This window comes from Augochlora pura, chromosome 3 (assembly GCF_028453695.1).
Source record: "Augochlora pura isolate Apur16 chromosome 3, APUR_v2.2.1, whole genome shotgun sequence".
Taxonomy (NCBI): domain Eukaryota; kingdom Metazoa; phylum Arthropoda; class Insecta; order Hymenoptera; family Halictidae; genus Augochlora; species Augochlora pura.
In genome coordinates this window covers 28530173-28556411 of record NC_135774.1, presented here as the reverse complement: position 1 = coordinate 28556411, position 26239 = coordinate 28530173, and the positions used below count along the sequence as shown (strand labels likewise).

The 26239-nt window shown below is 40.4% G+C and overlaps 1 protein-coding gene across 1 annotated transcript in view; it reads right to left on the bottom strand.

The window, feature by feature from the left end:
• LOC144467918 (acid sphingomyelinase-like phosphodiesterase 3b) overlaps positions 1–26239 on the bottom strand; it is a 103114-nt gene that overhangs the window by 25781 nt on the left and 51094 nt on the right. Inside the window, exons 2-6 of the mRNA XM_078176915.1 lie at positions 24489–24562; positions 19880–19948; positions 17121–17289; positions 7660–7865; positions 5894–6099 (exon numbers count right to left, since the gene is read on the bottom strand). Of these exons, the coding sequence (XP_078033041.1) occupies positions 5894–6099; positions 7660–7865; positions 17121–17289; positions 19880–19948; positions 24489–24549 (711 nt within the window). The 5' untranslated portion in view covers positions 24550–24562. The remainder of the gene's footprint in view (positions 1–5893; positions 6100–7659; positions 7866–17120; positions 17290–19879; positions 19949–24488; positions 24563–26239) is intronic.

Here is a 26239-nt window from a genome sequence, read left to right as displayed (position 1 = left end):
TGCATAATTTCTTTAAATAGAAATGCATATTTCTGTTCATACAGATCGATTCCTCTGTACATTCTGTGTAAAAAATTATTAGAGTACTATGGCAAAAAAAAGATTAGATCTCGAGATATACGACGAAACCGTCGTTTTAGCCTTATCTAAGGCAGGAGTCGCTAGAAAGTCTGACGAGTCCAGTAGCGGGTAGTAAACTAACACGTAGAGAACGTACACGTATAGGATACCTGTGTTCCTACTAACACGTAGAACACACACATATACGATGCCAGTGTTGCCACTAACACGTAGAGGACACCGCGTTACGCGTAAGCTCGAGAATCGTGGCGAATCGTCGGGCGACGAGCTCTCCCCCGGCATTATCGTCCTCAAAATTCACCGACGTCCGACAAAAACGACGTCGTCCTGGCTGCGCGCTAGGAATACAGGCTCCGGCGACCAACCCTCTCCCGCATATCCGCGCCCTATCGAAGACGGATCTATCGGTCTACCGAATACGGCTCCGCGGGGATTATTACTGTCCTCGCCTCGGAACGAAATCCTGGCTGAGAACCGGTCAAGATGCTGGGAATGGTAATGCGGGGAGATCCTCCCCCGGCACGCTACTCCTCTCCATACATATTTGCGCGCCACGGAGGAATCTAATTGCGAAGCTTCGTTATTATTCGGACGCGGTAGCGGATATTTCCTGTTGCACTTGGATATGGAGTGAAATAGATTTCCTTTTGGTTTCCTTTGAAAATGTGGATTATGGTGCGAGAGAATGCAATGGGGGATGGTAGAGTAACGAATTAAAAAAGATTGGGTGACTATTATTATTGTTATTGGGTGATTATTATTAGGGGTGTGGGACACTCTTCGTTTGATTTCTAATTAAATACAAAATAAATTTCGTTTTAATCTAAAAAAGTGGATTATAGTATTAAAAGAGAGGCACAAGGAATATTATTATTATATATAGAATTAAAATAAGTGACGTTACTATCATTAGGGTGGGTTTGAAAGCACATGGTTTGCTTTATAATTAAATATAAAATTGAATACGAAATTAAACAGAAAAGAATACTAAGAATTAAAATGTAGATAAAATATTGATAAACCAAATTCAACGCTACCATAATTTTGCAAATATACTTAAACAATAATAATCTACCCACAACCTTAAAAAGAACCCTTTCTAACAGTCTCTAGCAATAAAATTACTCAGAGCTTCTTCTTTCGACTCGAAAAACGCAGAGAATCTCTTCGAATCTCTCGTCTCTTTCTTTCCCACCCTGTATAGCCATCGATGATATATCCCCGTCCTCCGCGGCCGGGATGTCTTTCAACGCGTAGCCGACCATATGAAATAGACGTTTGCCCCGCGGACTTTGCGGCGGAGGATCCCGGCGGCGGCCGATTCCAAGAGGGAGTAAATCTTCGGGGGAAGTTGGTTCGTTCTGGCTCGGGACACATTGCGGCGGCCCGGGGTATCTATCAGTTTCCGCGAAATTATTGCGTCGTATCGACGGCGGCGCCGCCTTTCCACGGGACAATTAAATTCGAGGTTTAATTTAAACTTTCCGCGTGTCAACCGGAACGGCCGAACGGCTAATAAATTCTCGGCTAGCAGAGTTTAACCGGGAATTCTTCGCCCGGGCTTCGGAACGTTGTTCAACAGTTTTGATCGAGTATCCTCGATTGACGAGTAAGGCGCGCGGATCGTTCTTTGCGTGTGGATAATTCATTTAGGCGATTTTTGTTGAGGTGGTGGCAGAAATAATTGAGAATTAAAGATTCTAAAAATTAAGAAAAAATTAAGAAGGCGAGTGAAGAAACTCTGTTAAGGTTATGTCAAAGTTGTTAATACGTAATCGACTAAGTTACTTTAATTAAAGGTATAAAATATATTTTTTGATCTATGGTATTTTCATCGTTTTTTTACTGCAACTTGTAAATGTTAATTTTAAATTATTTTGTGTTTTATTGTATTTTGCGGACTTGTACTTTTAATTTTTTAATAGTTCGATTGAAAAGTAAAGGATCTTAGATATGTTATAAAATTGTTTTAGTCGAAACATATTTATTTAAGCGTGGAATATTTAATTTAGTCGTGTATTAAGTTGAGAAATATTAAATTGACGAATATGAAATTCAGAAGTATTAAATTGAGAAAGTGTACGTTGTACGATATTAATTATTAATTAGTAAGATCGGTCTCCGTGAATTGGTTTTGAAGTTGAAGTTCATAGCGATTCACGTATCCCATCTTGATTAAATGATTATGTGCTGTTGATCGAGGAATGTTAGTAAAATTAATAGCTTGGAGACTCGATAGAGCGGCGATCGACACTAAATTCTCTTCCGCACACTGTAGCGTCGATTTTCATGGAGCATACTCTCGAGGTCTTATACAACGAGGTCTTGTATATCGCGGCGTGGAAAGAGACACTTATGGGACACCCTAATATCTAATTTCTCTCGTTAAACTACAGTTTCCTCTGCACACTATAGTCTCCTTTACCCCATCGAATCTATCAAGATTATTAAACTCCTACGCCCCAGGTGAACTTTTAATAAAAATTCCCCGCTCAATTGTTAAAAACTAATTGTCTCGTGCGTGCATGTCAGCCGCATTTATAATCGTCCCGTATCTTATTCTTCCATAAAGTTCGCCGCGAGTTTAAGTGCCCCGGGCTTATTGCCGCGCGCGCGCGCCAGTTTTTATACTGTTTTCCATAACTTCCAGCCGTAGATATTAAATATCGATTCAGCTTATACGAAGCGTATATATATATATCGCAGCGCGGGTATAACATTTTCGAAGAAAGTTCGATAATCGCGAGGCGAGCTTTCTCTAAAGAGCGCAATATATTTTAAACTCGGCAAACAACTTGTACAATTACGGCCGCTATTAAATTGCAATGAAGTTTCTGTGATCGCGAGACGTACGCCTTTGCTATAAACATCGTATTGTCCCGAACAGTTTCAATTTAACTTCCGCTCACCGCCGTGGGTAGGAACGTCAAAGGATTACGCCGCCGCGATACCGCGAAAATAATGCGAACGAAATTATTGTACAGCTGCGTCTGTCTCTTTCGTTCTGCGAATGGGGATTCTGTGTTGCGTTCAAGAGAATATTCGTAAACTTTATGGCTTACATCTGTGATGGATTCAGTGGTGAATAAATAATTATTATTTTAACACGAAGTATTTTGACACTTTATCGATTGATCATTTGAAAATTTATGTCATTATGGGGTAATAAAATCTAGTAATATTTTTCAATTTTCATAATATTAGCATTAAACAATATCTGGTTCATTTATTTTACTTATTTTATTTATCATGGCTGGTATCTCAAAAATTGTATAATAATATGGGAGCTTACAGTAGTACATTCTAATTCTTTTACTTCAATAATAGATAAGAAATTATTGGTTAGCCTATAAAAAGCCGATTTATAGGCTACCGGTAGGTAAAGTGTTCATATAATCATTTTGAGCTATTAAATAATAGCTCAAATTCATTTCTATAATATAAATTCATTTCTGAGCTATTAGAGATATTGTAACGATATTTTTACTGAAAAATAATTTAAATATAGTAAGATGTAGCTACTGATAGTTATATGTTTTTTTGTATTTTTTAAATAATAGATTTCAGTAATTTTTCATTGATTATTTTTGATATTAAGAAAATTGATTATTAAGAAAATTGGTCGAGGACTGCCGTAGATCAAATGTTCTTAAATTTGCCACATATTAACCCTTTGCACTTGAAGCTATATTCACTGTAAATCTAATATAATTTCAATGTAAAGCAATAACAATAAAATTTTACCATCTAACAATCTACTTCTCTACAATAAACTTCGAACCACAAAATCGCTGTGATTCGACCATCACGTCTGACCGATTTAAAAAATATTCACTTCAAAGTCACCGAACCCGTTTCGCCGGGCGTCGAAGTGGCACACACCGATCGACCCGTCCGGCGTGTCAGAAAAAAATCATCGAAATAATCGGTCCGCGGCGGGGGTGACGCGGCGATTACCGAGCCGTCAAACAATATCGAATATTAATGCTTCCTCCGCGGCGTAGAAAACGCGAGGGGAGGGAGGGGAGGGAACGGCGCGGCCCAGTCCACGCCGTCGGCGCAGTGTAAAGTTCCGGGGTCCCGGAAGTTCTGTTATTGACTGATAGCCTGTCAACCCGATAACTGCGTGCCGAGTAAATAATTTATCGCGACAGAGACCAAAATGGAGGAAACGAGCCGACCCACCTCCCCCTAACCCCCTAACCTCCCCTCTCCCCCGGCCAAAGGATTTTTATCCCGGCGAATTGACGTTTCGCCGATAAAGTGATCTGCGAGGCCGTGCAACGCCGCGCGGCATCGTCGCGCACGGATCCTCTGCCGCGTTCCGCTCGGATGTCGCGAGCGGAATACTCGTTCTACGCGTGTATACGTTGTTGCGAGCCGAGGGGCCGGTTTGCTCACGTGGCCGTAGGTAAATGAGTTTTGCGGGTATTTAGATCGATTCTAATTGGCCGCGCAACGTCCAAAGAAATATTAACCCTTTGCGATCGGATGGCGCCGTTGAAAATGATCACGCCACGTTTTGAACTCATTTTTATCAAGTTCACTCGCATACGAAAAATTGTTAAGAGCCTGTTAACTATTACAAGAGTCGCAAATATGAATTCTATAATGTGCACAACGCACCAGGTTACTTAAAATAGAAATGCTATAAGTTTGGAAAAATATTTGCTCCAACGTGCTCTAACGTGCTCCCGGTCGTCGTTAGCTACCGTGAACGCTCAGGGAGGAGCAAAAGAAACGTCGGGAGTAATCTCTGCACGTAACAACGCGCGCACGTTCGCCGGCGCGCTTCCGTACACGGAGGACGGGGTACGGAGGACCCCCCTAGGTGATCCTTTTAATTATCGGAGCCGGTCCCGCGCAAAAGGGCGGGCCGGTGCGCCTCCAAGTTAAATATACTTAACGGCTCGGTTACGCTTCCGTCTTTCGGATACAGTTCGCACCCTTTATCAGCGGCGGCGACGCGTCGCGGGGGATCCTTCGAGCGCCGGGCCAGGATTCGAGGCGAACAAAGGGAAACGCGAGCGGCAAGATGCAAATAATATCGCTGCTGCTGCTGCTGCTGCTCCCCCCCCCCCCCCGTCGACTCGAGCTAAGCGATCCAGCCCCCTATCCCCCTTTGTTTGCTCGCCGGAATTCGCTCGCTTTAAGAACACCTCCGCCTTCGCTCGCTGTAGACGCTTCGCGGCGCACAATTACGCGATATCGCTAAGGGTGCAGGATTTTTCTTGGCGCCGGTGCATCAACGACAGCCTCGAGAATAGCTAGGATTAACGCTGAAGCTGGCGCCATTGGTCGGATTTCATAATTATATTTGTAATTAATTGTTTTAGTTGGTCAGGTTATCTGAGCGAAATATGTAAAATTCGTTTGACGAAGTTTGATAGAGTTTTGGAAAGAAATTGCAGGATTTTGTGAAATTTGATAGTTATTGAATTTAGGAAGGGAGGGGAGATGAGGGGCGAAATTGTTATTTAGTGGGAATGTTGAGAAAATAATATTTTTGATATTTTTAATATTTTTGAAATGATATTTGTTATCGTGTTCCATTTCCACGAAAAAGACAAAGCGAAATGATTTTCCGAACAACCCGATAGAAATACCAGAAGTCGGAAAAGTCGTATTAGATTTGCGGTCGAAACGGCTTCGTGTGCAAAGGGCCGAGCCAATCGGAATATTCGAGGGAGCCGAAGTTGTGTCGCCCAGCGGCCGTGAGAGGGGGAAAACAATAAAAATAGCGCGGCGCGGATCGGCGGAATATCGCAGGACCGTTTCAGTGTTAATATTCGAGATAGTTGGGATTGCTTACCGTTTCCTCCTTCCTCCTCGCGCTGTCGAGGGTCGACGTGAACCAGGTCCATTGACCGAAAGGATCATCCGTGTTATCGATCGTGGCGGCCGCGTTGCGGTGCAGCATACGGTTGTCGGCCACGTTCGCCACGTTCAGCCACAAATTTGTGTTGAGAAAGATGATACGATACTTTTTCGAGCGCTGCTCTATCGTGTAATATCCGGCTGTAACAAGTGTTTGAAATCGTCGGAGTGAGTTGCCAGGAGCTTATGTTCGCGACTACTATGGGCCATCCCCCGGCCACCCTCCCCGCCCCAACCCCCTTTGGTAATTCTCTACCCTCAACACCGCCGCGGCCCTTCCCTCTCTCTCCTTCCCCCACCCCTCTCCACGGTATTATTAGCTTTTTATTGGCCCGACAGGGAAAGAGAACCGCCGGTTATAACCGCGAATAAATTTCGAATTACGGAATCGCGCCCCGTTCTTTGCGAAAACTTTCGGCCGCAGATATTAAGTTTTCCGGTGACTGCGCGCAAACATCCGGCAAACTGGTTATTGGACAAATACTTGCGAGTATATTGGAAATACTAGAATTATTCGAATTACTGGAATTACTAGAATTATTCGAATTATTCAGTTTATTCGACTTATTTGAGTTACTAGAATTCTTCGAACTATTATGGTAAAGAAATCCTCGAATTCATCGAATTATTCGAATAAAGAATTCTCCTTATTATTAAAAATTGTCCGACTAAAGAATTTTCCAAATAATCAGAATTATTACAAGTACCACAATAAAAAAACCGTTCGAATAAATAATATTCCAAATATTCACTGCTAATTTTTGTTACAGTGCAAATTAATTATCCAGAAGCGACATAGCAATGCATAACGATCTTACAAGAATACAAAGATCGCAGCAGAGAAATCCAGGACACCCGAAAGAACCGAACACTTGTCAGCGAGTAGAGGAAATCTATATTTTGACAACCGGTTTTTACAATGATCACCGCCGTGACAAGGGGGTGGTTTAGCAGCGTCGAATACCGTGTGCCGGCTCTGTTCGCAGTTGCAGCGGGTCGCGGTATCGATTCTACCCTGTCTCCGTATTTTCCTGCAGCCTTGTTTACCATTACAAGACACGTATCCGTTCGCCGCAGCAAGGAATTTTCCCGTACCGTGGACCTTGCCGCCACGCCTCACGGTGGTATCGGTTGTTCGCAACGATTTTAACACTGTTTCAAGACTAACACAAACCTGACACGATTTTAACACTGTTTTAAGACTAACATTACCTTGACACAGCTGTTTTAACGCTGTTTAAGGCTACAAAATAACTGCAATAATTACAAACACTACAGATACAGTTTTAAGACTGAGACTAACATAACCTCTTTTTTAAGACTAACATAACCATAACACAACGATTTTAACACTATTTAAAAACTACAAAATAACTGCAAAAATTACAAATACTGCAGATACTACAAAATATCATATGATATTTAATAATTATAATATAATAAATAAAAGAAGTAAAATAAATTTTCCAAGGTATCAGCCGGGAAAATGAGTCATTTTCCTAGTGAAAAAGGGTGGTCAAGAAACCTGACCCTTTCCTCTAAGTAAAATATTAAAAAACACTATAAATTTAATTACTTTGAAATCTGTAAAATTGAACATACGTCTCGCTAATATTTCAATCGAACGAACAGCCGATCCTCGGATCATGCACGCCGGGACGTGCAGAATCGGAGGAACGATGCCCACCCGGCGCTACCCACCGGTTTGAAACGTGTCCAGTGCTTCCTGCGGCAGCCATTGCTGCCAGACCACGGCCAGTTGCGAGAAGCTTACGCCGAGGTCCTCGTGTCCGAGCGCCGGGAACACAAATTGTTCCTTAAACGTGCGGGACAACAGATCGGTCAAATTCCGCAAACACTGCAGACGTAGCTCGGCGTTCATGCCGGCGGTGCGCGTCAGCGCGTCACTGCAACAAGTAGTTACAACCTCGTTAGCACTGGTTACATACGAGGAGAGGAGTAGCAGCGCGCCGAGAGAATTACTCCGATTCGTCGGCAAACACGGGGGCGAACGATAGCGGGAGCGCGGCAGGCTTCATGCCGTAGACTTATTCGACCGGCTTCGACGAACCTCTCGACGATCCTCGACGGTTCTCGACGAATTTTCAAGAGACGGATTTCAGATATTCAGGCGAGAGATCGGGCGAACGCTCGAACTATATCGATTACGTTTTCTTGCTGTTTCTTTCCACCTTACTCTTTATTTTATTGACATTTCTTTTTTTATAATTAATACGTTATTTTTTATAATTAATAAATAATACAGTACAACATAATATAATATACTATATACAGTACAATATAGTGTAGTATGTATATCATAGCACAGTATAAGATAATATAGATATAGTACAGAATGTATAGTATAATATAGTACAATATACTATATGTAGTATATATAATATAGTATAGTATGCAGAGCTTGGCATAGTATAATATAATACAGTACGATACAGTATAGCATACATAGCATAGTATAGTATAGAATATATAATATAATATAGCATAGTGTGCAGAGCATAGCATAGTATAATATAATACAGTATGATATAGTATACCATATATAGCATAGTATAATATATGTAATATAATATAGTATAGTATGCAGAGCATAGCATAGTATAATATAATACAGTATGATATACTATAGTATCGTATAGCATATACGATGCATATAGCACGCACACACAGTACAGTATAATACACAAAATCCACTTACAACGTCCTCTACACCTATAAATTAATTTTATACACCACATTTACTCACACTATATCTCTCGCGTCCCATAAACATTTTTATTCTAAAGAGATAAGACTCCATTGTGCCCGACAATTACGCGACAAATGGACGTCTCGTTACCCGACGCGGTTTGCGCCTCTCTAATACGTCCCCGCTAATTTCCATGACGGGAATCGGCCAACAATGCGTTGTAACTCATCTCAGATACACGCGGAACAGAAGGACACGCAGGAAATAGAGACCACGGCTACCGCCTTCCTCTCCGTCTAATTGTCGAAACATTGTGACGATTATACATTACAATAGGGGGACGTTGTATCGCATTTAATCAGATTGCGCGCCCAACTTCGACGCTGGTTCTCCTCGACGTCGAAGTTACGTTCGAGACGGAAGATTATGTAAAACAATTAATTAACCGGCACCACCGATCCGACGTTGTAACAACGGGGGGCGGCGCAAGTTAGTTAATATCGTAATACCGGTTATGGTCGACGGGAAAGGTCGCGGTTAATTATTAATTGGCCGACTCGCGTAACCGTATTAGAAACACGATCGAACGTGTCGTGCGTTTTTGTTAACATTTTTTGGAATAATTGATTATCGAGGGTTGACATTGTTCTTTCGTTTCACGGTGACGGAGATTTATAACAATAAGGTACAACATTTATAACAGTATGGTAACAATTACGTACGAATGTTTATCGGTTCCTTTAAGTGGAAATCAAATTTTATAATATTTAATAATATTATAATATTCATAAATCTAAAATTCCTTTTTCTTCTAAAATATTAGCGCGATCGAAAAAATCCTAGTCATAGTAATTGTAAATTGCAATTACAATTACTTAACGATTATAAATTGAAAAAATGCCACGGCAAGGGGTAAAATTATTGAAAACACTTTCGCGTTTATCGGTTGTTGAGAAAACGCGTCCCGAAGCTCGAAACTAAATTGAGAACGCCGCATGATTTACGTATAGCAATTTGAAGCGGGCGCGCCGGTCGAAAGTTCCCGGAAGTCGAGTGCTATGAATCGCGGAAAAGTCGGCTGAGCAGCCGTAGATATTACGTTTTCTCACATGTCGTTGAAAATTAATTGGCAACGCCGGGCCAAGCCGAGCTAAGAAAGTTCGCCGAGCGAAGCGCGCGAGCGGAAGTTTCGGTTCTGATTCGAAGGAAGGAAACATCGTCCGGGAAATACGGTTTGCCGCGATCTTGTCGATACACCGGATCGAAGACTCCGGCGATTCGAGTTCCGACGGAACAGTTAATTTTACAAGTTTACACCCCGAGTGGAAATATGACACCGTTTAAACTTCCGCGCTCGATACGACCGAGACGAGATAAAATGGCGACGAGGAGCTAATAAGTCTGGCGATGTAAGGAATCGGTTATCGGATTACCAAAAATTGTTTCTAATGTTTAAAAATTGTTTCTAATGTTTAAAAATCATTTCTAATGCGTAAAAATTATTTTCAATGTAGAAATCATTTCAAAAATTATAGTTTTAATTCTGATATTAATATGAAGGAATTATTATTAGATTCTTAAATTAATATGTAAAAATTATTATCAAATTCTAAAATCATTATTATTAAAATTATAATAAAAATTATTATTGAATCCCAAAGTTACTACGTAAAAATCAATTCGAAATCCAAAACATACTCCCTGAAATCCAATATTTCCATTTTACATAATTTATTAGAAATTGCAATTTCAGCAATTTTTTAATATAAGATGCTTGAAAATTCCTTTACCATATTTATTCCAATATATACATTTAACATCTATTATTATAGAAATTTTCGATAGCAAAGAACTAGTGTAACGATTTAAAAATTGAAAAATTATTTATAAATTGCAACGTCGCAATTTTGTCCACCGTTCGATCGCTAATTTTTTAAACAGTCGAGTAAGGAAAATTGTTGCGATAGAATCGGCACGGCTAACAGCGAAATGAAAGGTTCGAGGAATGAAGTGGTACAAATGGCGAAACTAAGCCGGGAAAATTGTAGGTATCGCGTGTGCACACGTGTCGCTACAGCTTACTCCCCCGAGCAGCCTGTAAAGTTTGAAATGTGATTTGCTGTAACGCTATTAGAAAGATAGCCGTGACTGAAGCCGGTAAATGCTCGGGCTTTTACCTCTTGCGAATAAGCGACGCTTATTTCTCGACATCTGATTCGATTTTATACTCACGTTTTCTCCCACGGCCGTTTCTCAACCCGTGCCCCCCCCCCCCTCCCCCCGAAGCATTTATTCCTATCGCGATACTAAATATCGTTGCCGTCCGATGGGTGGAACGATTTCAAAAGGCTACCGTATCGTGTTTAGAAAATTCCGAGACAAATCGTTCCCGATATGCACGGATAATCGGCGGAATTGTGGCTTAATTGCGGCGCTCCACGGTCTCGCGATTTTATCGCCGCTTCGCGTAATGGATATATGAAGATATTATGTGAGTACGAATGTTACTATAGATCAAGTACTCATCGAATTTTTATAAACTGTAATTTAGCAATTATATGTATTTTCAACTCGATAATTACACCAAAACATTATTTAAATAAACAATTTTTATATAATTATCTAGAACGAAAGATAATAGCAAGAGATGCGAGTATATATTCGTCGAATTTTTGTAAGCTTCAAATTAATAACTATATATATTTTTAACCCAATAATTGTACCAAAATTATAGTTAATTAACCAGCTTTTAAATATATATTTAAAACAAAAGAGGACAACAAGAAATGCAAACATTATTATAAATCAAATATTCTCCAAATTCCCATAACCTCAAATTTGATAACCACGTGTATGCTTAACTAAATAATTATTTAAAAATCCTTATTATATGAACATTGTTTAAATAGATATCTAGGACGAGAGATAAAAGTAAAAAATAGAAAAGAAATGCTTGGCAGAAATGGTTGGATCCGTCCGTAGCGCGGAACAAAATTGAAAGCTCGAGCATGAGGGGGGGTTAAAAGTTTCAGATCGAGAATCGGGCGAGTTACGAAATGGCCCCGGATTTCGCGTGTAGCTTCGCCGAAGCGCGTACGTTGTTCGTGCAACCGTGCAGTATCATCACATTGTGCCGCCAACTTGGCTATGAAACACGATATTAATAGAATGAATTTGGGACACCTTAAACTTTGAATATCGCCGTGGATGGACGTGCCCAGCTCTCAGGATCCGGCTTTCGCGAGCATTAACTTTAAGTCGGGGATTGATGTCGCCGAACTCGCTGGCTAAAAGCAATTCGTCAAGAAAATAAACCGAAGAAATAGCAAAACAAAAATCGTCGACTGCCATACCTCCTCGATCACTATGCCCAATTTAATAAATTCATACGATTCCGTAGCGAAGCGACATAAAATTATTTTCATCGAGATACGTTTCACGAGAAAATTCGTAAATCTCCCTGTTTGGCTTTGCCGGTGTACAAAATATAATATTTTTATCAGATCATTTGCATTCGCTCGCGAAATCATAAAATATACGGCAAACAGATCGCCCGGTATCCGTGTAAAGAGTTTATGATGCGGAGCTGCAGTCGTTTTATGCAAACAATCCGAAGTGCAATAACAGCGAACTTTGGAAAGGGGTCGAGTGAATATTCCGCCGAAAAACGGCGAACCGAAAATATGATTAAAAAATCGGTATAAATATATAAATATATTAATCTACAAATCTATAAATTTGTAAATACGTGAATGTAGAAATGTAGAAATGTACAATTATACTAATATACTGATATACTAATATACTAATATACTGATATACTGATATACTGATACACTGATATACTGATATACTGATATTTTGATATACTGATATACTGATATACTACTATACTAATATACTAATATACTAATACATAACTATATAAATATACCCGTATACAAATCGGAACGGCGAAATAAAATTCGACAGTGATTTTTATTATCCGTCGATGCAAATGGTACTGGGTCATCATAAAAAACCCGGGCGACTTTAACACCATGAGGGGAATTATGTCAATCAGTCTTTATTCGATTTGACGTTATAGACGGGAATCGTCGAATTGTACCGACAAATTATTCAGCGGTGTATTAACGTTCGCGGCTCGGTCCCCGATAAATTGATCAACCCCCCCCCCCCCCCCCATTAAACTAGCAATTTGTCGCTGTTTAATTTATACAGGACAGGCGCGGTAGTCATAGATAGGTGGCGCGGCTCCGCTCGTTTCAGCAAACAGAAATTCTTACGGTCCATTGGATCTTTGTTCCTCGAGTTCGCGGGATTATCAATTATTGGATTAGCAGTCGACGGCGGCGGCGCGCGAGTACCGCTGTTAAAGATCGATCGGTTTCGTTTTGATTTATCATCCAATTTACTGATTGCGTCGCGAGTACCCCCACTCTCTCACTCCCTCTCTCCCTCTCTCTCTCTCTCGCCCCGCGTAATTACCCGTTGATTACAATTTTGTAAAGTACCGTATAAATCAGCCGTGTTCGCGCGCGTTTTAACTTTTATAGCGATCGAACGCGATCATAAATCGAACGCGGCGACGATACGGCGTCCCCGAGCCGTTTCGATTAAATTGAATTCGTCCGGTGCCGTCGAGTTAGAGAAATTCGAATGAAATTGTATTGGGGGGGGCGTCGAGTAAATAATTAACAAGAGTAAACAGCGGAACGAATGTTGATTAGCAGTCGTTATTGGGGGTTAATTATTCTTGGAACTCTTCGTTGTTCGGACGAAATATACCGAAAAGACTGTTTTTGAAAAAGTTAGTATGATTTTTATACTTTTTATATTTTTTTATATTTTTTACAATTAAACTATATATTTCAATTTTGTTATACTGTATTATATTATACAATATTTATTATTTTCCAATAAACTGTCTTGTCATCCTTACACTTTATCATTTTTTAACATTTCTATATTTCTATTTTGTTTATTATTTCGTCTTGTATTTCTATCTTTATTTCTTAATTATTTGATTTTATTTTAAACACTTGGTTAAACGTCATCCGTTCCCTGATGAATTTATCGAAACTCGCGCCATCGGACGCGATATATCAAACTAATAATAAGATTGTAGGATTTAGGATCAGATAAGTAGAATAGCGATAGCCTATGGTCAGACACACGGAGTGAGGACCACTTACGGGGGCGAGCGGCAGCTGAAATAGGAGTGATCTACGGTCAAACAAGTAGAATAGCTGCGCCCTGTGATCAGACAAGTGAAACGGGCGTGGCCTATGGTCCCACGGTAGGACTGAGAGAACGGCCGGCAATCAGAGAAGTGGAATGAAGACGGACATGGTCAGACAAATAGGTTTACAGGCTACCTGTAGACAAACAAGTAGAACGGGGCCAACTTCTCCGACGAGCGTGGGGAAATTGTTCCAATTGACGGTCGACAAAATTTCGTTCGAGTTAATTTGGTTATGTTGGTGCAACTGATACGAGTCGCGCTTAGCCTTCACACGAATAAAAATATAAAGAAAGGGTTACTTATCAATAACGAAATTTATTTATTCGTCTTATATTTGTAAACTGGGTTGCCCCGAAAATACTTTAATGTTTAAATTCTTTTACAAGTGCACTTCATATTTAAATTGTTTTTTCAAAAATTTCGAAACGCTTTTTTTCATAAATGTCGAAACACTTTTTTCATAAATACATAAATTCTTTTTTCATAAATATCTAAAATCGTTTTTCATAAATGTCTAAACTCTTCCTTCACAAATATACTCAAAATCTAAATTCTTTTTTCAATAAATGTGATCAAAGTTTAAACTCTCTTTTTATAAATATATAAACACCCATACATAATCTGACATAACTTAAATACCATATCTAAATACTAAATACTTAATGTCTCTAAATATTCCTCTTAATTTCAATATTAACATTAACGTCGCCACCGTCTGTCCAAATATTTCCCTTGGCAGCGAAAAATTCCAATTGTCAGCAAAATATTATCAATAAAATATCTCGCGACCCGTTGAATCGTCGAAATCGGCCGATCCGAATAATACCGTGCAGCAAAAAGAAACGCGCGGCGTTTATCGTTATTCACCGTGGCGCGTTATGTTAAACTCTGTATACGACTTTAACGCGGCCGGAGCATCGTCCGCGGTAAACTATTGAACGAAGGAATGAACAATGCGCGAAATCATGTATGCAAATTTTTTTATCATCGAAAAATAAAAGCCTTCAAGCGCGGGCGAAATATACAACTCATGTCCGAGATGCCGGAATGCGATAGAACATGGGGGCCTGTGCATGCACGCGCTGATGAGATATTGTTTGCGCAAACATAATACGAGTCACGATCGAACCGGCGCGGGGCCAAAGTTACTCGAACCCTTCCGGCCGAGCTAAATTCCATTATTCAAACAAAAAAAAAAAAAAAAAAAAAAGAGAGAGAGAAGAAAGAAGAGAGAAAAAAAAAGCGCGCGAACGAACTCCGCCGGTTAATCACGAAAATTCATTTCCGATCCAATTTTCAGTAATGCACTTCTGTTTCTAGAACGCGGTTCTGAATCGGAGCCTCCTTCATTCATTCACAGTCCATTAAAACCGGTTATCTTCGATCCTTTAATTAAATATTATTTCATTTAAGAAGACCTGTCTAGTTTATTAAACTCATTAATTTCATTAATAAATTGCGGAAAATGTTTTTAGTTGCGATTCAGTTCAACATTAAATCTTGTCGCCTCGTTTTATTTATCCACTGGCGAAAGAAATTTTTGCTGATTAATTTAACATTATATTTAATTTAAGAAGATTGAGAAGGCCTGTCTAGTTTAGTAAAATGGCGCGGACCGTTTCAAATTTCATTAATAAATTACGGAAAACGTTTTCAGTCGCGATTTAATTGAACATTAAATCTTCTCGCCTCGTTTTATTTATCCACTGACGAAAGGAATTAATTGTTGAGTAATCTTAAAATTTTTATAGTTTAACAATTCGTCGATCGAAAAGAGAGATCTCACACTTTAAAATAAATCGTTGCATGATGCTTCAGGGAGATCATTTTTTGATCTTAGAAATGTGTTTTCTGCCTTTGTCATATTATCAATTATTCTTCACCTAAATTTGTTTGCAATTAATTCTTATTAATTCGTAACCAAATAATCATACTTAAATAACCAAAAAAAGCACTGTCCTTTCAAACAAGAAATTCTCCAGGTTTTTTTAACAGATACGTCGCCAGAACGAAGATTAATTAAACCCAGTCACCAGATTCTCCGAATTAGTCTCTCTGTTCTGTTTAGCAAGAAAATGCATTATTCATTAAATGTCAATAATTCCGGTTCAAGAGTCAAGGTTCGCCCGCAGCGCCCATTAGAGTAATACCGTCGGTACGCTCTCCTTGATTAGATTCTCGAGAGGTCCTAATGAGGCAAACTCTTCCGGTTGAAACAATCTATCGATCTGAAATGCATCTTGAAAGGATCCGTCGATTCGATAACTATGCTACGCTCCTCTCCGCTCCGCTTCGCTCCCTCCCTCGCCCCGGCCCGATAATCTCCATAAGATCCGGTTAGTTGAATTTCCTACGCCGCGATTACCATCCAATTAATGTCCGGCAAACATAATTCCTCGGTAGATTCTTATCCGGACGGCGCGGCGCGGAACGGAGCGGAACGGCGCGGCGGTAAAGCGATTAATCGAGCGTGGGCGTCGCTGAGCAGCTCGTCGCAAGCGGCCCGGGGCGATCGGCTCCGCTACCCCCCTCTCTCTCACTCTTTCTCTCTCTCTCTCTCTCTCTCTCTCTCTCTCTCTCTCGCGCGCGCGCGCTCTTTCTCTTACAATCGCTTTCTATGTCTTTCTTTCTCTGTCAATCATCCCCTCTTTCTCTCTTTGTTTCTATTTCTCTTGATCGTAGACGATTCATCATCTATCTTTCTCTTACTCTCTTCTCTCTCTCTCTGTCTTTCAATCGTTTTCTCTAAATTTCTCTCTTTCAATCATTTTCTCTAGATTTCTCTCTCTCTCTGAATCAATTTCTCTAGATTTCACTTTCTTTCTCAGCTTTCTTTCTCCTTCTTTGGATCACTCTCACACGCTGTCACTCTCTCTTTTACAATCCCTCAGTCACGCTGTCACTCTCTCTTTTACCATCCCTCAGTCACGCTGTCACTCTCTCTTCCTTTCTCTCTAACAGTCTCTCACTCTGTCCCTCCCTTTCTCTCTGTCTTCTTGTTTCGCTTTCTCTCAATTACACCCCTTCTTTGACCCTCATTCTGTCTCTCTTTCTCCCAATCATACCCTATCTCTTCCTCCCTCTCTCTTACTCTTCCTTCCTCTCTGTAACCCTCTCTCTAACTTTCTATCTCTCGCTCTCCCTCTCTCTTATTCTCTAGCTCTCTCCCTCTCTCCGTAGTCCGTCTACACGGCAACGAGAACTTACCCAGTCCACAGGACAAATTCGATTCCTTCGCCGCGCGCCGATTTCATTGCCTTCGCCGCTGATTCGATCAAGGCCCACGGTGAATCGCAGTTATAGTCGCCGAACTCCCCTGCCAGCCTTCTGTCGATCCGTACTCGACTGTCGCCGTTGTTTCTCGTGTCCCAGCACACTGGAAATACGGGAAAACGAGATGGTTACATGCATTGACACCGGCCGACGACGACACCGCAGGCTACACCCCCACTGGCACCGTGTTTCTGACCGACAAGGATCCACCGGAATCTGATTCGAACGGCACTGTCCATTGGCTGATGCGTTAGGCCACTGATTATCGTTTGGTAACGTGGTTTCATAATTCGCGAGTTTATTGTATGTTTTTTGCTTGAATTTGCTAATGATTTTATAGATTTTGTTGCGAAATTGTTGAATTAAATGGAAAGACTTCTTTAAAGGCTGTTCTTAGTTTAAGGTTATGTCAATTTTGGTTATGACTATTCTTAGCTCAAGGTTATGTCAATTTTGGTTATTATAGAAATTAGGAATTGAGGATTAGAAATTAAGAATTAGAAATTAAAAATCAGAAATCAGAAATCAGAAATTAGAAATTTGAGATTGGGATTCAGAAATTAAGAATTGGAGATTAAAAATCAGAAATCGGAAATAAGAAGTCAAAGATCAGATATGAGAAATTAAAAAATAGAAATCATAGATCAAAGATCAGGAATCAGATCTTGGAAATCAGAAATCAGGGATCAGAAATTAGAAATCAGAATTTAGAAATTAGATACACTTAGATCAATAAAAAAAACTCCAAGTAAACCATTTCCTCCAATCCTTTCAACAATATACTAAACGAAAGACATTCGCCCACCCTTTCAAACAAAACCAAATGATTGAAACAGAAAACCACCCCGTTACAATGGACTACGTACAAAGAAGTCCACCGATACACGTCACACACTCTGTGTGTACTCTATTAATTTACGAGATCCAGACAACAGCAAGTTCCGATATCAAAGGTGTGTCGATAAACGAGCTTCTACTCCGCGCCGTTTCGCATGACAAAACTGATCAAACGCATAATACAGACTCTACCCGTGCCGAACAAACGCGAACTTGAAATTTCCATTGCCGATGAGAGAGAACCGTCAAGTGTATATCCTCTCCGCGGCAGTTGGAGTTATATCGTCTGTTTCGCTCCCGGGTCGCCGTGGACCCGTGAGACCAACTGGACGGTCGAAACAGTTCGATTCCGGTGAATTCCTCGCTGCGAAGTCAGCTCCCTCTCCCCCTCTCTCTCTCTCTCTCTCTCTCTCACTCTCTCTCTCTATCTATCTCTCGGCAGAGCTCTCTCTCTCTCGGAGAAGGAGCTCTCTCTCTCTCTCTTTCTCTCGGTGGAGTTCTCGTCGTCGATTTCAATGTAACCCGGACAAACGACGGTTCTTAGCCGGATTGAACGGCACAGGTGAACATAGAAAAGGGGCGGCGCGGGGTTCGGTTCGGGACAATAGGAAAGTCGGCGTAGTTGAGTGGGGCGCTCGCTCTCGAAACGCTGAGGAATCGTCCGCCTTGAAACAGCGATACGGAAATGCATACTCTTCGGTTCAAAATTAAAAGCGGAATATATAGTTTAAATAAACAATCGATGTTATATTTCACTGTAATTTTAATGCAATATTCACAGTAAACTTAACGAGTCGGTCAAAATGATTCCACACTTCTTTTACAATTTTTTAGGTTATAATGACTTTTACCTAGGAAATTATTAAGCCTTTGCGCTCGAAGCCATTTTAACTGGAAATGAGAATACTATAAGCCAGAAAAATTATTTTAGATCTAATGTGACAAAGCGTATTTTATAGATATATATAAAATTATTTTATCTTGTTGCAATGTAATTCGTACGTTAACAAAGTTCAGATTTAAAAAATTGTTGACAATGAAATTTGACAATTATATATAATTCTTAAATTTCATTGTCAACAATCTTTTTAATTATTATTGTCAACAATTTTTTAAATCTGAATTTACAGTGGTTCTGAAAAAACAAAAGCCAAATGAAATAAACTAAGAATATACCAAGTCTCTAAATATAAAATGCAATATTAAGTCTCTAAAATTAATCAATCTCGTAAATAACCAAACGGTACAGTAATCGGCTACGCGGCAACATGGGGTAGATATTAATCAGGAACCATTCCTGTCGCGTATCGTTCGCAAGGGCGCCACCGCGCGTCCGCTCGACATAGTCGCAGGACGCGGGAGTCAGCGAGCATCGAGGTGGGGCGCGAGTCATGCCCGACGGTCACGTACAGCCCCGCTAACGTCCAAATGACACGGAGTTAGGGCGCGGAGGGAAGGACCGGCCGCAAAATGGAATGACGGCCAGAGGGAGGACGAAGTAAAGGAACGGAGGAGGCAGTTAGACCGCGCGGGGTCCGCCCGGTATGGGACGCAATTTGAGGTACCGCTGTTTCATGCAAACCTCGTGCCAGCCAGACACGCCAGGTACTTTAAAACGATCGGTAAATACCGGCGGGAACGAGGCGTAGGATATAGGCCCCTCCCCCGGACGCGGGGGGAAACGCCGGAGGCCGAATATAAAAGAGGCTCGGGGGGCTGTTGCCTCCGGCAGTCCTCGCGAACGGTTCGTCTGCGAGGGGGGTAGTAAGGAGAAGAGGAGGAAGAGGGTGGTTTGCGGATGCGTGTGCATGCATGGTAGAACGGCTGTCGTACGCGGCGAAGGTACGGCTACTTACTGCTGGCTGCGTTTCCCTGGGTGGAATACCTCGGATCATAGTGGATGTCGGTGATGTGCCAGAAATACCCTGCAACCAGAGAGAGAAACGAGGTCGTCGTGAGCACACCTTTCGGCTTTTATTTGCATCCCGTCGCGTCGCATTTGCATTCTGTGTTTCTTTCCTACGGTTTAGCCGCCGCCGCCTCTCCACCCTCCTGTAAACTGATGCAACGGCGGCCCCGGATGGACGATGCCGGCGGTGCGGCGACGGTCGGCGAGGAACGGGTTAGAGGGACGCCGCCGCGACTGCCACCGCCGCCGTTGCAGAAGCGAGCGCTTTGTCTGTGCAATCACGGCCGCGTGTCCCCGCGGTAAAGGACAAGGCAGACGCGCGCGGGGGGGTGCCAAAGAGAACCGATCTCCCCCTGGCGAGTGGAAATTTCCGGGAGACAGAGTTGAAATTGAAATGCATTCGATTTCTTGATGTAGCCCGGGATTGTTTTAAATTAACCGGTCGCGAGGAAGGAAGGTCGGGGTGGGTGGCTCGAATAGCTGAACAAGGCGGGAGCCACTTTGCAAGGTAATTAGAGCGGGGATCGATCCGATACCGCGGTGAAATTTATCAAAACAAATGGAAACCGTGGCGGAATACGAATGCGATCGGTACACGCGACGACCCCTGATTGTTTTATTCGGCCGGATTCTTCTTTATTAACCTGTTAACCGGGGCTCTGCGCGGCCGCTCTTTTTCAGCCGCCCGACGGTTTGTTTTTACGTCGCGAACCCCTTCCGGCCGCGAGCGTTTCCGACGGAATTTCCGCGCGGTAACCGTTAGCCCCCCCGTCGACGGCTATTTCGGGACTCGAATTCGATTAATTAGCAGGGTTTGATTCCAAGGAGAATTTCCTTCTCTCGGGGTGGGATCGTGTTCTCTTTCTTTAAGGAATTGTCTTTCGGGTTTCACGCGATGGAAATATCTTGGACGTCTCGAGCTAGAGTCGGATATTCTCGGCGGTATTGATCGCTGGAACTTGGTATTTCGATCGCTCGCTTTTCGAGCTTCCATGGTATAAAGTGTGATAATTGATTCTGGGCTTAACGATTTTGGTATATTTTTAGACGAATTATCGTCGGCGAGACTGGAATATTGTTTAACGCGCTAAGAGGAAACGAGATTTCTCGTTTTATTCTGGGCAATGTAATGTCTGTTTATTAACATTTGTCTGAACTTTGAAAATTTTTTAATACAGTTAACTTTTTATAGTAACTAATATAGCTATCCTCTTTAACCCCTTGAAATACAATAACGAGACAGACTCGTGATGAAGATTTATGCAAGCTCTACTAAATATAAATATTAAGATAATTAAGTTGAATTATTAAGTTAAATATACAATAATTAAGTTTAATATAATTAAATTAAATATGAATATTAGGTTGGAAACTATGAAACGGGCGTTCTTGTTTAGTCTACGTTCATCCGCGGCGCCCGTTTCATAGTTTCCAACCTAATCATATCTTCTGCATCGAAGTAAAAATAAATTCTTCTGTTACCAAAGTATAGAAACAAAAGAACAAAAATGATCTGGTCCTATTAGGAAAATTATTAACTACGAATAACAACGTTAATACAGCACTTCGTTTTTTACCATATCAACATCATAACTAAATTGAATAATTCAAATACGTGTTGCAAACTATACAGTTTAAGCACACATTATACGTTTGTAAAGTCAACGAGACACTTCAACTAGATATTTATTTAATACGTGAACGACTGTTCGAAACGAAGGATGCGCAACGCGGAGTCGAGTGAAACAAGTATTCGCAAATATTTGTGTATTTTAATGGAAACGTTTTAACTCCGTTGCGGAAATTAGGCCATGGCGTTACCGTCGTTCCAGCGATATTATTCGAACACTTGCTACGCGGCGCTTGCTTCGCGGCAACTTGTTAATCCCATCCATAATTAACCGCGCGGGGAATAGTTAACGTACGACTGACGGATAAACTCCGGGGGCGGCGCCCGTTCGAAGAACATCGACCTATATTCGGCCGCGAACTTTCCGCGTTTTAATAATCGACTATTGCCCGTGTGTATATTTAGTTGCTCTGTGTGTGTTTATATATTTCTTTCTATATTTCTCTGTATTTGGTATATGTATCTCTATATTTGTGCATTTGTATTGTATATGTACGTATATGTCTCTCTCTGTATTTATATGCCTCTCTCTGTATGTATTTGACTTTCTCAGTGTGTATATGCCTCTCTCTCTCTCTCTCTCTCTCTCTCTCTCTCTCTCTGTACATATATGCTTTACTCTCTGCGTGTATATGCCTCTAACTGTGTGCATATGCTTCGCCCTGCGTGTATATGCCTCTCTTTCTCTCTCTCTCTCTCTCTCTGTATATGTCTCTATATGTGTATATGTGTCTCTATCTGTGTGTCTACGCTTCTCTCTGCATGTATATACCTCTCTACGTGTATATGCCTCTCACTGTGTGTATATGTCTCTCTCTCTTTCTCTCTGTCTCTCCCTATTCATGTCTGTGTATGCGACGCAGAAGCAACATCATAGATGAAGCATGTGCACACACACGTAGACGGAGCCACAATGATTCTCGCAGCTGAGAGCATGATGGCATACGGCCGGCTAATGGCGTTCTAACGGCAAGAATCATTAGAGGATTGTATACCAATGTCTCCCGATGAATCGCAATGTTTCTAGAGCTGATTCATTCACCAACTAACCCGAAAATTCGATCGAGCCGCGTTATATACTTCATTTGACTACATTTACATTAGGAAGTCGAGGTAACTCGTCGCTGCTGGATCTTTCTGCGAAGCTGCAGTTTTTCTGGATTACTGCAGGTAAGGTAAGGTAAATTTATTCGAATTGTTAAAGAATTTACAGATTTTTAAGTAACTTGACATTTTCAAGAGGAATAATTTTTTATGAGAATATAATTTTTGATGAGAATGTAATTTTTTGTGAGAATGTAATTCTTTGTAAAAATATAATTCTTTATGAAAATATAATTCTTTATTTGTTAACTTTTTCGTGTGCACTTAATAAATTAATTATATTGTACTTTTCGTTACAGGAATGTTCAGCTAAAAGATTGTTTTTTATTAATTATGGCTTGAAGGCTAACAATTAATCAACGATTGATTATTCTTGATAATTCTTCAAGGCACAAAAATTAATGCTTTAAAATTTAGATTTAATTAAGAAGGAACAACAGCGACGAACAATTATGGGACCGGCTCGCTCCAAATAAACGCTTTGTCTATTTTCTCCTGGTCCCAGCAAATAATCGCGAATCACTTACCGATCTATTAATAGGACCTCCGCGTAATGATAAAATAACTCGGTGCCATCCAACGTTTATCTGCGACCGACCATTACAAAGTACACACAGTGTATCGAATAATCAGGTCCCGCGTCGCCATTGTGTCGGAAACAATTGCGAGAGCGTCACACGATCTATGATTGCTCACTTTAGATAATGCATTGCGACCCATTTGTACTAATTCGGATATTTATTAAACATGCCCCCGCGCGGCGAAACAACACGACCCAATTAGAAACGCGTGGAACCCTGAATGCGTCAAAAGTACAACGAAAGTGATCGAAACCATTTTCAACAATATTTAAAAACAATTTAAAACAGTACTTTCATTGTATTTTTCTTTGGTACATTTGTTACTTTTGTTGTCAGTCAAGGTTCTCACTTTTCAATCCATAATTTTAATTCAAGTGAATCGTAATTCGTAATTATTTCGATTTCATTTTGTTACATTGTATTTTGTAATTATACTGCGGCTATAATTATGGATTACAGGGTGATTTAATTACACACTGATTGAATTGGAATGTAATTTAATTGGACGGAGGTCAGAATCATGGATTACAATGTGATTGAAATGTAATGTAATTTAGTTGGATGGAGATCTGAATTATGGATTACAAAGTGATTGAATTACAATGTAATTTAATTGAATAGAGATCAGAATTACGATTTCTAATATAATTTAATTGACTGAAGATCAGAATTACGACTTCTAATATAATTTAATTGACTGAAGATCAGAATTACGATTTCTAATATAATTTAATTGACAGAATATCTGAATTACGATTTACGATCCAATTTAATCGACTGAAGATTTGAATTACGAATTATAATTTAATTTCATGGAATAAAAATCTCAATTACGAATTGCAATGTAATTGAGTTTCAATTTGTCAAACACAGTACAGAACGATTTAATCGAGTTGTCAAGAAACCTGGTCAAACTGATGCTGTAAATTTGCGTAAAGCTCGTAACTATAAAAATTACTCTAACAATAAACCTCCTATTGCAACCAAAAAAAAAAATAATAATTTCAACCGATACGAATTAAAGCAATTACCTTTAAAATTTAATAAACAAAATTAAATCTCTCATTTTCGAAGCGAACGAAAAATACGAATTTTGACGAAATAAATTTGTAAAATAGAAAATCAATTAACCAGGAGTTTGTCGATTCTCCTAATGAAAAAATAATGTTCACCAGCATCGGTTTGACAACGCACTATACAGGTCGACCGGTACAGTATTACGCACGCATGCACGTATTTACCTATTTTCCCTTGAACAGCGCACAGCCACGAGAGCAGCATCAGATAGTGGCGGATCATCATTCCGGGATTGGATCTGTAATCACGTAATGGCCCGGTTAAAAAGCCCGGCTGAAATTCGACAGGCCCGTCTAATTTAGCCGGGGAACGTGCGAACGATCCAGGACAACGATAACTCCCGTTGTCATCGGAACCGTGAGCGCGCGGCACCCGCGTATTAACATAATTTCGAGAGGAGGTCGAAAAGCACGATGCCGCGCCGCGTAGTCTTATGAAATTTCATGAATCCCCCCCCTACCTCGTCCCACGGGATTTTCCCCGTCCGCTATCCCGTTCATGGAGCTTTCAATTTTAATCTCGAATTTCATTTCGAAGATCGACAATGCGTGTTCGCCCGGAGACCCGTTATACGGCCGCAACTCGATAGCCGGCGGAACACGCCTCGTAAAACAGTTTACAGGGGGGGGGGGGGGGGGGGGGGGGGCTCCTTCAGGCTGCAACGCGACGTCGTAAAAACGTCGGCGAACCAATAACGTGTACGTCCTGGATCGCTTGACGACGAGAGGAAGAAGATCGCTACGGAAGACGAGGAAGAAGAAAAAAAACTGACGCAATTCGTGAACCGTGTAAATACATAAGAAGCCGGAGCGACGTCTTGAAGGACACGTTGTGCGACACGCGGCTAACATTGCTGCGCGGATTCTGATTAGCGCGTGGAGTTACTGAGCTGTTTATGGTGATTGATTTGATGTGTATTGAGGATATTATTTACGTATTTGTAGATATATTATAGATAGATATATTTATAAATATTCTGGTTCTAGGATCAGTTTAACATGTATATTTCGTTAGTTGAATGGTGGAAGCGTAAGCGTTCGAATACTTTCGTGTATCGTGTTATTTATAGGTATAATATATACAACAATAATTATTATTATATATATATTATTATTAAAGTATTATTATCTATATCACTATGATTTATATTACTAGAAGTGGCTGTGATAGAAATCTATAATTTATTATATAATTTGATGGATTTAAAGAAAAAGGGGATGTTTTCTATGTTTTCAATATTTATGTTGTAAAAATGACTATATTTTAGTAATTACTACTATACTATAATACGTTTACTATATTACTTTCTTTATGCTATAATACTTTTGCTTCGAATGTGGTGAGAGCTGGATAAGAATTCAAAATTAACGAATAAAATGTTATTCGACAGGACCAAATAAATTCTGACAAACATTCTGTAACTATATCGTTAATAACTTTTATATTGCTCAATGTTTTCAGCTTTGTAATACCTGCAAATATTCCGACGAAATTCCGTGACAGTATCGTCAATAACTTCAATATTGTTCATTACTTTCAGCTTCGCAATATCTAAAAATATTCGAACATAACCTTGTCACAATCATATTGCGAATACTTTTAATATCGTCTATTATTTTCAGCTTTGCAACATCCACACACATTCCAACAGCTAAAATAAAATAGAAATAGATATAAACACCGAATCGAATAAAAATTGCTAGCAAAAATTGATCGAATAAAAATTAATAGCAATAACAACCAGTATTTCTCCATTTCGTAAACGATCGAATGAAAGTGGAAGTATTTGTTTCAAGATTTATCGATCTCCCCCACCCCCCTTCTAATCTTTAGCAGCGCCCATTTTTCCATTTAATAATTACACCCCCACGAATATTCAGCGTCGCGCTGAATATTTTATTGGTCGATTAACCGT